The sequence below is a fragment of the Monodelphis domestica genome, chromosome 5, assembly GCF_027887165.1.
Source record: "Monodelphis domestica isolate mMonDom1 chromosome 5, mMonDom1.pri, whole genome shotgun sequence".
Lineage (NCBI taxonomy): Eukaryota > Metazoa > Chordata > Mammalia > Didelphimorphia > Didelphidae > Monodelphis > Monodelphis domestica.
The window spans coordinates 85,601,285-85,616,891 of NC_077231.1; the positions used below are offsets into that span (position 1 = coordinate 85,601,285).

The 15,607-nt window shown below is 37.0% G+C and overlaps 1 protein-coding gene across 2 annotated transcripts in view; it reads left to right on the top strand.

The window, feature by feature from the left end:
- The window catches only part of ANO4 (anoctamin 4), a 475,191-nt gene that overhangs the window by 289,846 nt on the left and 169,738 nt on the right, over positions 1-15,607 (top strand). For both annotated transcript variants that reach the window (XM_007503277.3, XM_007503279.3), the window contains 2 exons: positions 405-505; positions 4,665-4,709. In XM_007503277.3, coding sequence (XP_007503339.1) covers positions 405-505; positions 4,665-4,709 — 146 coding nt within the window. The remainder of the gene's footprint in view (positions 1-404; positions 506-4,664; positions 4,710-15,607) is intronic.

The following is a 15,607-nucleotide window of genomic DNA, read 5'->3' on the forward strand; positions in this document are numbered from 1 at the left end:
ACTTGAATTGTTTTACAGGCCAGGGATGAAAGTGCCAGGGCTGACCTCTCCCTCTCCATCTACAGTTATTTAAGGAGGTTGATCTTTTTGACTTCAAAGGCACCTTCTAACTCTAAGTCTATGATTTCATGAGAAAATCTATTGGAATCAACATTACAGTAATTTGGAAACACTGACTTGGAATCGATCAGGGTGCTTTTCTAAGTAGCCCAATACTCAGCATAGCACTTGGGACATAGCACACACCTAATAAGCACTCTATTCATCTCTCTCCCTACTCCAGTGGCCACTTGAGAGTGATTCAGATACTAAGCAAAAGAGCCCCTAGATGTGCACTTTTTCTCCCATTCCATTCCAAATTTAGCCCTACATGATGTTTAAATACTTAATCTTTTTTCTTTCAGTCCTCAGTCATAAATAGTGACATTATCTTTGTGAAGTTGCACGCTCCCTGGGAGGTACTAGGAAGATATGCAGAAGTCATGAATGTCAGAATGCCTTTCAGGTAAGGGTCAATACACTTTCTCCCCCTTTATCTTTGTGACTTCCCTTTTAATTTACTGTCTTTCTTTTCCTCTAGTAAATTCAGAAAAATATGACCAAAATGCATATAGAAAAGGGATTGGCCAAACATAAGATTAATAATTAAAGGAATAATTCGTACCTAATAATTAGGAGAAATACCAATAAGTTAAGATGGTCAGTGGTGAATTCATTGCCCTTGGAGAAGAATCCTGACTATTTCATACGTGAACAGCCTAGCCTTGTGATAAAGACACTATTCTCAAGTGGTGTTTTTATCCAAATGAGCTGCCATTTTTTTAAAGATGTCCCTGTATGCATATGTTGCTGCTTTCAAATGGTCATTCTTTTTTTTTTATTTAAACCCTTACCTTCCGTCTTGGAGTCAATACTGTGTATTGGCTCCAAGGCAGAAGAGTGGTAAGGGCTAGGCAATGGGGGTCAAGTGACTTGCCCAGGGTCACACAGCTGGGAAGTGTCTGAGGCCAGATTTGAACCTAGGACCTCCCGTCTCTAGGCCTGGCTCTCAATCCACTGAGCTACCCAGCTGCCCCCTGGTCATTCTTTTGATATCATTATGATATTGAGACACAAGCTACACACAAGCACACACACATACACATTGCGGTTCACAGCTACAAAACAATCTGACCAAGATACATTCACCATCTTGAATCCCCAATATACCCACACTAGCTTTGATGAGCTCATCAAAGAGTTGCCTTCTGCTTTAAATATCCAGGTTTTGAGAGGCAGAATGATATGATATTATATAGAGAGATATCCTCAGAATCAGGAAGACCAAGTTGTGCCTCAGGCATCTCTCTAAGACTGCAAGTTGTAATGCAGTAAAGAGTTTTGCAGGTCCAGTAGAAGGGGGGAAAAAAGAAGGAAAAAATGAAATAAGGAAGTCAGATCACAGGATGCCCAGAGGACACTATATTCTTGCTATTCAAGGAAGAATTGGGAATGTTTTATGCATGGTTTAACTCAGTTATCTCCAAAAGCTTATTTTGTTCAATTCAATTATGTTTATATTCTCCATTTGCCTATGGTGAAAGAAAGAGGATCCTCATTTATGAGAAAAGAGTGGGAAAAGTAGTAGACTTTAAGAGATATTCAAAACCAAGGGAATCCCTGCAAGAGGGTTCCCAAAAGTGAAGGATAATTTTGTCTCTAAGGTTAATTTTAATGAAATGAAAGATTCAACCTGTTCGATGGCCATAGTCTACTCACAAAACCAAGCCCAAAAGCAGGAACAAAGTATTCTTATAATATTGCCCATAGACCCCTGATTTAATGATCTATGAAGAATTGGGCATGCTGTGAAACTTGATCATCAAGAGTGTTAAAAAAGGTGCTAATTATCAGTTTTTAAAATGCCTGGTTTCTACTGAATCATTTCTAAATTTTTTCTTCCCTGTCTTATATCATCTCCTTTGGCCCTGGGCCTTTGGTGTCATACATTAACGAGAGAGAGAGAGAGAGAGAGAGAGAGAGAGAGAGAGAGAGAGAGAGAGAGAGAGAGAGAGAGAGAGAGAGAGAGAGAGATTGATTGCTTGGATTTTCAGAAATTGTTTATCTTAAAGTCAATCACTGAGTACAGATTTTTATGTAATCTCACTGAAACATTTGTTGAAATAGTTGCTCACACTGAATCAAAACACCAGCAGATCCTGTGCCAGATTAATTACCTTGGATGGAAAAAATAGATACTGAAATCTAAAAAGTCAATTATTTTGTTTTCTTCAACGGTTCTCAATTTTTTTTTATGTGTGTTGGACCTTTGGAAGTCTGGTGCACCTTATGGGACTCTTCTCTGAGTAGTGTTTTGAAATGTATAAAACAAAATATAGGATTACAAAGGAAACCAGTAATAATATAGCTCTTCATGTTTTGCAAAGGAATTTAAAAATATTATCTTATTTGATCCTTACAATATACTTGTGTGGTACATGCTGTTATTATTCCTATTTTATAGTTGAGCAAACTTTGACAGAGGTTAAGTAATATGCCCAGGATCACAGAACTAGTAAATACCTGGGACAGGATTTTGAACTCGGGTCTTCTTGATTGAAGATCCATCATTGTATCTGCCAACTGCTCAATGATACTAAAATATAGTTATTGCAATATTTAAAAAAAAGACTTGTGGTTGAGTCCCTTTTTAAATGATCCATCAGACCTATAGTTATATTGATATAGGGATATTTCCAGTGAGGAAATTCTCTCTACCAATGCAAATAGACCCCTTTTCTATAGTCTTAGAGAGTTGTCTAGAGTTACATGGCCAAGACATGTCAGAGGTGAGATTTGAACATACATCTTCTTGTTCAGCTCTCTATCCACTGCTCTATGTTGCCTCTTTGTTATTTGAATATCTTAAGGAACTGGGAAGGATTTTACTCTATTAGCAATAGTTTATCAAAACCTTGCCTAGGAACCACAAGGGTTGGGTTTACCCAAGGACCATGATTTTCTTGTCTAAGAGGATCCCTACTGGTCTCTTTGTCCTGAGTCTAATTTAATAGGAACAATTAAAATTAAAATGATGACTACAAGTAACATCATGACCATTTTTACCCTTTAGCAATTTTAAAAGGAAATCATGGGTTGATATGAGCATCCATAGTGGGAAAATATATGGATTATTAACATACAATAATGGGCATGCTGTGATGTTCATGTATTCTCCAGTCAGGCACAGAATTCTAGCTTCATGAAGAGAACATGAACTCATCCAAGAAGGAGCATTTTCATTCAAAACAGTTTCAATATAACAGGCAAGCATCCACTTGATGCTGTGTTTTAAAAGTCACATCAACTTTTATATGTATTTATGATTTCCTGTATCCTGCTCATTGCAATTCCAAGTTCAATCTCCTTTGATTTATCACCTCTGCAATGCATGCAAGATGAAGGGAAAAACAGCATAATCACTTTTATTGTAGGAAATTGCCAATAAAATCTGCTTCTGAATCATGTTTATGACCACTGTTAGATTTCAAGTTTGCCTAAATATGCAAGATGAGTTGTGTGGAGCAAAGCTTTCATTTTCCAGAAGTTACATGCATCAGGAGAAATTGAGAACATATTGAAATTGTCTTGGTTAAAGAACAACAATCCCCAGTGAATAATGGTCAAAATTAGGAGTAAGGGACCAGATTTCAATAAAGCATCTGCATCATGCTGAAAAGAATCCTACTAAAAACTTTCACATTTGAACTCTCAAATGTAGATCTCTCTTTGACTCTCTATGTGTCATTCTCTCTTCCTTTCCTTCTTCTCTATCTTTCTCTTTCCCTCTCTCTCCCATCTCTCTGTTCCTTTTTCTCTCTTTTTCTCTACTTCCCTCTCCTCCATATTTTCCCTTCTTTCTTTCTCTCTCTCCTTCATTTCTTTATCTTTGTTTTCTCTCTTCATCTCACTTTTTCTTTTTCTCTCCTCTTCTCTTCCTCCATCTCTCACTTATATCCCTCAAGTTAAGACTAGTGAGGAAAGCCATATGTACAATTTATAATGCAACAACTTTTATGCTTGCAGTCTGACTTAATTACTTTCCTAAGTGCCTGTTTCCCTTATACTTAATTGCACCAGGGTCAACTTTCATGAGATAAAATTATTTTAAAATGGAAGCCAAACACAGAATTCACATTTCCTTGAAGAAAAGCTAACTTCTTAAAATGGACACCTTGACTACCCACACAATTTTACCCCAAAATCTTCTGCAAGATGACTCGGAATACTTGCCTTATGGAACCATGCTATTATTATAAAGGATCTTGAGCTGAAAGGGAGCTCAGAGACCATGGAGGCAAACCCTCTCATTTTATAGATGAGGCCCAGGGAAATATCTCTAAATCCCTTCTTTTCCACTTGTTATAATGTGGAAAAGGTCAAAGAAATAGGAAAGTGGAGGAAATGAGCAAATGATGAAAACAGTTGCACAAGATTTGGTGGTTTGGGAAATATTTGCCCCAAGTTCCTGTTACAGTTCTCACTGTTAATCTCTTTTTAGTTTTTTTTTTTCCTTCACCTCTTACAGGCTTCTATCTTCAATCTCCTTTCCTTCCTTGCTAGTTCAAACTGTAACTGACGATGGGTTTTCTTCTCGACTGGCTTCATTTTTGCTGTTCTTCCAGGAGAAAAATCTATTACCTGCCCCGCCGGTACAAGTTCATGAGCAGGTTAGTAACTTATTCAAGCCAGGTCCATTTCTTTGGCCCATTGTTTGGTGGATTTAACAATTGCAAGAGGTTACAAGCTGGGACAATGGGTATTTGCCACATGGGAAAGCCTGCCAAATTACAGATTTTAAAAGTCCCTGTTTCCAAATGACCTAAAAGAGAGCAAAGCTAAAGATGGTCTTCTCAAACTCTTCCGTACAATAAGTCAGTCCTCCATATCTGGCAGGAACTTAGCTCTTTTGCAAATATGTTTAGAGAACTATTCTTTTCACTGCCTGGGATCAGATAAATCGGCATTCCCCAATTTTGAAGGCTTCTTTACATCTTTGACTTATACAATATTTTTTTCCTCCCAGTTAAAATCATTTCTTCTCTACGCTGAAGTCCCTGAAAACTGCTCCAGTAGGCACATTTTAAATTGTAAATAACATCACAGTTGATAACCCCAGTTTGGTCCACCATGAAACTCTCTCAGCTCAGATCAAGAGCTAGTAAAGCCATACCCCAATCTTATTGTGAAAATATAACCCTGTTTGGGTAAATGGTGTAAATATTCCAAATTCTCCCAAAGCTTGTTTCTTCTGGTTGGTTAGAGGGAAGAAAGAGGGAGGGTGGTGATGGAGTGATGGATTGGTGTTCTTTATGTCTCCCTTAATAAGATTTAGAGCAAACTTTTGATTTCTGAATCACAGTAGTTTTCCTACCTTCAAGTGAGCTAATTAGTCTGACAATTAATACGTCTTTTTTGAAAAAGCTAATAGTTGTTCATGTCAGCAGTCTAATGTTTCAGGGCTTAATGTTGTTTTGATTATATGTTTACGTAAAAGGAGACTAGAATGTCCACAATTAATATAATCATGCTCCTTAATGGAGCAATTTAATAAATTCTTTTCAATGTATTAACTTTGTTCAATGCTATGTGGAGAGCTGGCCTGTCTCAATACTTGAAGGATCTTTGACTTTATTGGTGTAACAATCCCTCTTTGATATAGTGGATGGTCTGTAAAACTTGTTGTGGCTGAAAATTCATTTCTCTGAAGGTAGTTTGGTGATGAGTCTCTCTTAACATAACCAGGTTGGTTCTCAGGCAGCAAGCATAACTGGGCCCATATTTGATACCCAAAGCAGGAATTTGACTTCAAAGAAACTATGTTTATTGCCTAGAGTTCGTTACTAAGGAGAGGCATTATGGTTTAAAGAGTATTTGAAAGAATGTGAGAAGACTTTGTTTCAAATCCCGATCTCCCACTTACTAGGTCTATGATATCGAACAAGTCATCTACTTGGGCCCCATGTTCCTCATGTATTAAAAAAAGGGAATTTAATCCATTAAAGTCATTTGATCAGAGGAGTAATATTATCAGGGTATCTTTTCCCCACCCCTTTTACAATAAAAGTGTATTCAATTTAAAATAGATTATACACTTTGTTCTGTTGTATATACTAAAAATATAAGCAAATAAAAGTGATTCAACAGTCTTGGGCCCAAGGAAAGACTCGCTCTTGTATCTTGATGTCCACACCTGAGAGAGCAATAGGCCAGTAGGGATATTTTGGACACTGTAGGCCTCAGTCCCTCACTCTCATTTCTTGTAAGGCAACAGCATACTAAATGATCTTCCCATGTCCAGTTTTTTTCTTGTTTCAAGCCATTCTTTATATTGTTGTTCTGTTGTTTTAGAAATGTCTGCCTCTTTACAACCCCATTTGAGGTTTTCTTGGCAAAGATACTGAAGTGGTTTTCCATTTCTGTCTCCTCCTCCACAAACAGGGTTAAGTGATTTGCCAAGAGTAACATAGTAAGTGAGGCTGGTTTTGAACTCAGGTCTTACTGACTATTCTCTCTCTCTCTGTCTCTCTGTCTCTCTGTCTCTGTCTCTCTCTGTCTATCTGTCTGTCTGTCTCTTTCCCTCCCTCCCCCATATTCAATGTATATGCATATATGTGTGTATGTATATATAATAATGTTCATATATGCCCCATTCTTTTTACTGCTGCCAGATTAACACTTCAATATACATAGACTTGGGAGAGACAAATAGAGTATTGGACTTGAAGGTGGGACGACTTTATTCAAGTCATGCCTCTGACATTTAGCTGACCTTGGGCAAACTATTCTACTTATAAGTGCAATTTGCTGGAACTACTAACTTTAAGGATTTGCTGTCTGCAGCTAATGGAAGGAGCTCCCATACCAAGAGTTTTCCAGTGATGAAATTATTGATCATTCATGTAAATACAGATCTATTATGTTATTTCTCTACTCAAGACCCAAGGGTGGCTTCCTGATATGTACCAAATAAAGTCTACATTATTTAGTCTAGCATTCAAAGCATCTGTAACCTACTCCCTTCTTGCCTCTCCAGGCTTAATTATCCTATCTCCAGTCTTCTCTGTTCTATGCAAACTAGATTAGTCTTTGTCCTCTTTACACACCTCTTGCCTTCCCATGTCCATTCTCTAATTCATCCTTTCCCTATGGAACACACATCTCTGTGTCTTTTGAAAACATAGGATTTTTACTTAGGGGGTACATTATTTAAAATGATCCCTTATTTTACAGGAAAGACAAAAAGAAGGAAGGTGATTTACCCAAGGTCTCACTGCTATGAAGTATCAGATCCAGGTTTCATATCCAGTTCTGAATACAAATCTAAATATTTTTTTCCATTATCCCACATTCCTGTGTATTCTTCAAGATGTTACTCAGATGAACTTTCTCTTAAAAGTAATCCTTGGTCCTACTAGTTCAAAATGACATTTCTTTGCTATAAACAATTAATGACATTTGTTCATATCTTGTGGCCCACTTTTCTGCTCTATATTATTATGTAGTATTTGTATTGTGTATAGTATTGGATATTTATGTATCACTACCCTTAGACTGGGAGAGGAAGTTGATTTCCACCTAATTGGATTTGGTGTCAGAAGAATTAATTTCAAATCCTGACTGTCATTTGTTAGCTCTGTGACCTTGGTTAAGTGCCAGGGTCTCAGTTTTCTCATCTGTAACATGAGGGGGATTGGATTAGTTGGCCTCTAAGGCCCCTTTCCAGCTTTAAATCTGTGATATTGTGATCTTGTGAAGTCAGGGTCTCTCTCTTAATTAGCCTATCTCTTCTAGTACCTAGGACAGTGATCAGCATCCTGTAAGCTTTGATAAATGATTGGCAAACTAGTGAACAAGTGCATTCAGTGATGTACAAAGAGATGATTGTAAGATGGGAAGAAATTGCCATGGGATATATAGTTTAGAGAAAAGAGTAAAAGAAAGAACCCCAGAGGTTGGGGGGGGAAATTAGTAATCATGGAAAAAGGAAGAGAAAAATAGAGTCTCATAGGAGGAGAATTAGGACAGTATCTCTGTAGGAAAGATAGACAGAATCTAGGAGAAGAATGGTTAACAGTGGTATGTACTGTCTAGAGATCAAAGATGATAAGGACTTCTCCAAACCCTGCAAAAAGCCACTGGATCAATCTCTCAGGCTCTTTTAAGATAACCAGTTTTAAAGAATGGTAGAGCAAGAGGCTTATTTCAAGAAGGTTAATGAATAATGTGTGGATGTCTGTGATATACACATATATACCTGTATATATGAGTAAGTATATGTGTGTATATACATATATATATATATATATTTACTGTGTATATTTACTATGCCACCTAACTGCATATATATATATATATATTTTATTTTAACACCAAAGTTTTGATTAATATTATTTAAGACAACAAACTGTAATTAGTAGGTAAATAATTCCTACTTTATAATACAACATGGATTTGCATTCAGAAAGCTTGCTAGCATGAAAACAAATTTCTTCCCCAGAGGAAATAAACCACAGGGTCTAGAGTCAGGAAGACTTAAATTCAAATCTGGCTTCACACTCTTACTAGCTGTGTGACCCCGAGCAAGTAACTTTAACCTTGTTTGTCTCATTTTCCTCATCTGACAAATGAAATGGAGAAGAAAATGGCAAACTACTTTATGCCAAGAAAACCCCAAATGAGGTAACAAAGAGTCAGACATGACTGAAGCAACAGAATAGATAAATATACACATATTTTTATATTTAAATATAAACATATTTACATATACATAAATGTATACAAGTACACATATAATACATTTAAATGTTTTAAATTTTTAAAAAGAATGTTTCTATGCATATTGAGAATGATTTTTAGAGTCAGTATCTCAGTGATTAAAGCTGACCAGGAAAACATTGATTTATATTCTGCCTTTGACATTTCCTGGCTAGCAAAGACAAGCTCACAGCACCTCCAGGCAACTCTCCAAGGTACAAGTTCCAGACTCAGTGCTGACCTCAGCTGGTAGAGTGAGTTTTCTTACCTGAGTGTTTCTAAAACCAATGAAATCACACATTTAATCTCTATACTTGTCTAAGGAGTGGCCAATTATTGAAGAATGGTGAGTACAGACAGTTTTCCCCTAGAAATTTAGCAATAAAGGAAAGTAATAGGAAGAGAACAAGAAAGGAACAAGAAAGCTCAAAGGAGTATTGGGATTGTGAAAAATTAGTTTATTCTAAGGAAAATCTGACCTGTTTGTAGTCAGAGGGAAAAAAAAAAGCCTGAAGAGAAAGAAAATCAGAAATAGAGAGATAGAGAACTGGAGGCTAAGAGAAAGGGAATGATCAGTATATTAAGATATCAGAAGGAAGCAGAAAGTAATGAGTTTAGGAACACAAGTGGATGAAGATTAGCCTTGGAAGGGGGGTGGGGTGGGGAGTGGCATCTGTATCTTTTCTAACAATAAACAAAAGGGAGGTAACATGAACACATCCAACATGGAATGTCAAATAAATTCAATTTATTAACCCTTCATTTGGGGTCATTAAGACAATAACATACCCAATGGTAATTTCCTAGCCAGAAAATGGTGTTGTTTTTTTTTAATCAGATAGTGAAGATATGAGAATGACAACAAAGGAAAAATTGGATCAAAGGAAAGGGAAAGGAAATCTAAACCCAACCTTTCCATTATCAGTCCAGCATGTCCTGGTTTCCTACAGAACAGAACTTGACACTTACTGAAATTACTATGACTGTGGGTCTCTGTGACACCAAAACAACTATTTAAAAATTGAAAAAGAATCATTTAACAAAGTGTTTATTTTGAACCCACATTTATAAAAAAAAAAAACCCACCTTGGATTTGCTTGTTTTTAAAGGTCTAGATTATATATTATCTCAGTTGCTCTCTAAAAGAAGCCAAGTTAGATGTGAATATAATGATTTGCCATCCCCACACCATAATGAGATTAAAAACACTCCTACTCCCACTCCACCTCTTTATAAGAGGAAGATGTTGTCATCCTCCCAGGCTGATTTTTTTGACTTTTTTATTTTAACCAGAATTTTAAAGAAAATAATAACTTATAACAGTTATATAGAACTATGTGCCAGGCACTGTGTTAAGTGCTTTATAATTATTATCTTGTTTAATCCTCATCCCTGGGAGGTAGACCCTATGTTGTCTTCATTTTATAGAGAAGGAAACTGAGGCAAATAAAGGTTAAATGATTTCCCCAGGGTCACACACCTAATGTCTAAGGTTGCATTTGAATTAAAATCTTGAATACAGTCCAATTCTCTATCCATTATACTACTTGACTACCCTGTAATAACTGAAACATATAATGCTTTAAATTTTACAGAACATTTTGTATATGTTACCTCATCTGATCCCTACAATGACCTTCTAGGACATATCTTAGATAAAAATACAGGAATGCAATCATTTCTGCCCTCAAGGAGCTTCCATTCTATAATACTACACATGTATACAGATTAGTAATATGAAATACATGCAAAGTAATTTCAAGAGGGAGAGAACACTAATACCTTGGGGTTCAGGAACCCAAAGAGTAGCATTTAGGTCACCCCTGTTTTAAAGCAAGTGAGGGAATCCCCAAGGTGGAAGTGAGGCAGAAACTCATTCTAGATATGGAAAACCACCTTGCAAAGGCCTAAACATTCAACATATAATGGGCAAGCCAGTGTAGCAGGAATGGAGAGCATGTAGAGATAAGTGATGGGAAAAAAGAAAATATAAGGAGGATGCTGGGACTGAATTATGGAGGGTCTTAAATACCAAGCAAAGATCTTATATTTTATTTTGACCTAAGCTTTTGACTAGTTGGATAACATCAATTCTCTTCTCTCACAGTCAAAGACTTGCTAAAACCTGACAGTTTATCTCCTCAATGGATTTTGGCCTTTCTTTTTCTTACCACCCTGGTGTGAGCTCTTGTTAATCTAATAATAAATTAGGTGATGAGGTACACCTGGCACTCGGTAGGGGGTGGGATGGGACATGGCCTGGCACGGCACATGGTCTCTAAAAAGTTCACCATTCCTGGTATATACAGTTTGGAAGAAAATCCTTCCTTATTTCTGTGGAAGAATTTGACATTAGAAACAGGGGAATGTTATCAGTCATCTTTCAGAGTAGAATAAATACTAAATCCTAGAGTCATAGATATTGAGCTGGGAGAACCTCAGAGTTAATTTGATAGTCCAAATCCTCTCATTTTATAAATAAGGAAAATGAGATGAAGTAACTTGTCAGAGTTCATACAGGTAGTAAGTAGCAAGTGAGGACTCAACAAAACTTGGATCCAGCGCTATCCCTAAGCAATTTTGTTACTTGAGACACGCAGCACGATACCGCCCCCAAATCTACTCTGCAAATCATGATGTGGAAATAACATCAGAAGTTGCTCACAGGAACAAGTCAAATGGGTAGGGTAATCAGCTTACTAGAGTGACTTCTACTGAACTGAATGTGTGCCTGTCTTAAGTGTCTATATGTTCTAAATTTGGCAACTCTTGGATAAATTTCCTATTAGCTCCACACTAGTTATGGTTCTGCTTTTATCCTAAATCTGTCTATAAAGGCATTTTTAGAGAACAATCACTTAAAAATATATTAATCGGAAGATGAAATTGCTCTCATTTTTCTCTCTTGAACTTTATAGTATCTAAGGGTTTTTCAGATAAGCATTTCCACCATGTGTTTAATCTGTAAATCACAAGAATATACTTTATAAAACATAATTGTGAATTACAAGTCTGGGATTTAGAGGGGGAGAAATTTGTTTTCATGCTAGCAAGCTTTCTGAATGCAAATCCATGTTGTATTATAAAGTAGGAATTATTTACTCACTAATTACAGTTTGTTGTCTTAAATAATATTAATCAAAACTTTGGTGTTAAAATAACCAACAATAAACTTTCAGGATCTGGCAGAGGTTCAGTCTTGCTCAAACTGATCTCCCCTCTGTGTGAGTTTCCAGAAAGAAAATTTGAATGATGCCGCTACAGCTTTCCCTGGCAGTATCCTCATCTATAAAATGATGAGGTTTGGGCTACCTATACTTTAAATTCCCTTTAAGCTCTAGAACTAGAATCCAGTTTATAGATTAAGAAATAGAGGCCCAGAGAGTTTAAATGATACATGGATAACTGATGGTCTGTCCAGGACAATAATATATTGATTCTTTCCCCCCAATAGTGTCCTGACTAATATGCCACACAGCTTCTATCCTTTGCCTAGGAATCAGTCTGCTACATCCATCTCATCTTTGAAAAGGGATGCAGCAAATGTACAGGTATCCCAAAAGACTCATTGTCACTTTAAGCTTCATTCTCAAGACTTTGGGGACTTTGTACACTAAGAATTTTCCCCTCTTTTTTTTTCCCCATGGCAACTGGAGGCAAAATTTCAGTGGGTGAAAATTATCATGATGAAGGGGCTTTCTCACCCATAGCATAGATAGGTTATAGGTATATATATCTTTCAGCAGTCAAGTCAGTGCTTTAGGAGAGTTTTTGAATGAGGGAGGGGTGGGGAAGATAATGGGGAGAAAGGAGGTTCATCTTTTCTTATAGAATCTCAAAATATTGGACAGTATTTGAGGGCTAGACAGAACTTTAAAAAGTCATGTATGCCATCTCCCTGCTTTCAGACAAGATATCCTAGTATTGAAAAAAGGAAGAGTAATTGGATTAAAGATCCAAAGTTGGGCAGGACCTCAAAGATCTCCAAGTTAAATCACCTCATTTTACAGGTGAAGAAACTGACTTGCCCAAGGTCACATAGTTTGTAAATAGAATCTTAAGATAACTGATGTAGAGCTGACAGAAACCTGAGAGGCTCTCACATTCTACTCCTCTCAATTTACAAAGGAAGAAGGGGAAGCCAAAGAGAAGTCATTTGTCCAAGGTCATCCAGGCAGTAGGCATGTGAGACAGGATTTGTAATTGTTATATTGCCCTTTTTTTAAAATCTCTTCTTGTTGTTCAATTTTGACTGACTTTTTGTGACTCCTTTTGGGTTTTTTTTGGCAAAGAGACTGGGATGATTTGCCATTTCCTTCTCCACTTAATTTTACAGATAAACAACTGAGGCAAACAGGGTAAAGTCATTTAAAATTCCTAGAAAGCAAATTTCATACTCCACTAGAACCATGCTTCAGGATCTTGGAATCTGCAAAACTTTAAAGTGTTCTAGAAGAGTCTTTTGTTCTTATTTTTTGTTAACTAGGAGTGGGGTTGAGATGAGAGAACAATTATTTATTAAGCACCTACTATGTGCCATTCACTGTGCTTAAAACACTTTACAGATATTATGATATAGTATTATAGGCTGTCAATGTGAATTCTGGAAACCCCAAGTTTGTCCCTATCTCTTGGGAAATTGACTCTAGGGGAAGTCTCAAACTGACCCTGTCTTAGATTGAACAATGGATCCCCAAGCATCCATTTAGAGATGATTTGAGCATTTCTAATAGGAGCTTTGGCTACATTCTTCCTTTTGTATCCAGTGTAAGGCATCAGCTTCTCCCTGATATTCTAGCCCTGGACTCCTCATTTCCTTGTAGCCATTGTAAAGCTTAGTTCCCTTAGTTCCCCCCAAAGTGTATAAGAGCCCTATGTTCTATTGCTCTTTGGGGAATCATCTATCTTAATGATTCTCTCAGAGACACTGACCCCAGAGCCCCAGAGCCCCAGAGTTTTGACTCTGTGTGGTATTTAGTGCTTGGCTTTGTGTGGCAGACGATTATTAAGGACCTGTCTCTTTCCTGATTAAAGATTTGGTTTTTCTGACTACCTTAGTAGTTCTGTGTTTTAACAAGTTGACAGGGCCTGTGGATTTCATGGAATAGCTCCAGTGGTTAGAGTGCAGGGCATAAAATCAGAAAGATACTAAGTAAGTGACACTGAGCAAGTCACTTAATCTCTACTTGTCTCAGTTTCCTCATCTATAAAATAAGCTGGAGAATGAACTGGCAAACAATTCTACTATCTTTGCCAAGAAAATCCCAAATGGGGTCATAAAGGGTTGTACACGACTGAAAAACAATTAACAGAATTTTCCTACGCAAACTTAAACACATCTGTCCTCTTATCATAGAAAAAGTGTGCCAGAGTTGGTATAACATATATATGATCCTTTCATAGTCCATATTTGAAGTCCTCCTTCTGCTTTCTCTTCTATAGGCTCAACAATAACCTGTCTCTTAGCTGTCCTCTTCTTTTCCAATTCATTGATCATTTTTCTTCAACCTCTTCCTAATTTTCCCTGAATTTTCTGTTCTCCATGAAAATTGCCAATTTCCATGGTTAAATGTGTTTGTTCATCATCTAATTTGCTTATGTCCAATAATATTCCAAGTAAAAGGAAGCAGTCACACTGTGGCTAGGAGTCTGGCCTCAGAATCAGAAAGACCTAAATTCAAATTCCCTTTTTTGATACATGCTAGTTGAGGGTGCTTGAAGGTGCTGTTTAACTTCTAAGTGGTCTAGCCTTTCTCTAAGGCCAAGCTATGGAAGAGAAGTTGAGCTAAATTAGGGGAAGGAGTTCACACCAACAGCTCCCCTTGCTAATGAAACAGTGGCCAAAGACCAAAGACCAAAAATGGAACCTTAGCTCTATAACTGAAGTTTATTTCTTCCATACTCCAAAATTAAGATATGATTAAAACTCTTCATACTGTTCTCTTGTTAAGAACATTGATTGAATATTCATTAGAAGATAAGATGTCACTATAACTGCTTTTGCTTGTTTTTATATTTTAAATGAACACATTGAGCAAATGTTCTCTTTTCTCATGAGTTTTCCAGTGTCTTCACTGTGTAAGACTAAGAATTGTTTGAGTCTACTTAATGAGACAATTTGCCTGCTTATATAAGCTCCCTAAAGGGAGGGACTGCTTCACCTCCCAGAGCCAACCATAGTACCTGGCACATAGTAGGTGCTTAATAATTTCTTAATTGATTATTTTTATAATTATAAGAAGAGAGGACCCCTGGAAGCCCAGGACTACCTTGGCTCATCACAGGTGATCTGGGAAGAAAGTCTAGACAGCTGGGGAGATCAGAAGATTCATGTAGAAGGTGACATGTGAGCTAATAATAATAATTGACATTTCTGTAGCATTTTAAAGTATTCAAAGCAAAAAAAGGAAGTGGAGAGAAGCTAGGTAGCACAGTGGATAGAGTGCCAGGCCTGGAGTGCCAGTCAGAAGGACATGGGTTCAGATATTGCCTCAGATATTCCTAGCTGTGTGACTCTGGGTAAGTCACTTAACCCTGATTTGTTAGCTCTTGTCACTCTTCATCTGAGAATTAATACTAAGACAGATTAGAGTTAAAAAAAAAGATTCACAGAGCATTTATATACACTATCTCATTTGATCTTCATAACAAGTGTATGTTGGGAGTAATATCATTTTCCATAATATCATTTTCCAGATCATGAAAGATGATTAATAATATGCCTGTGCTCACATGACTTTTACAAGTACTGGAGCTTGGCCTCCAAAACATGTCACCATACCAAGCCCAGAATTCTTTCCACTGTTTCATA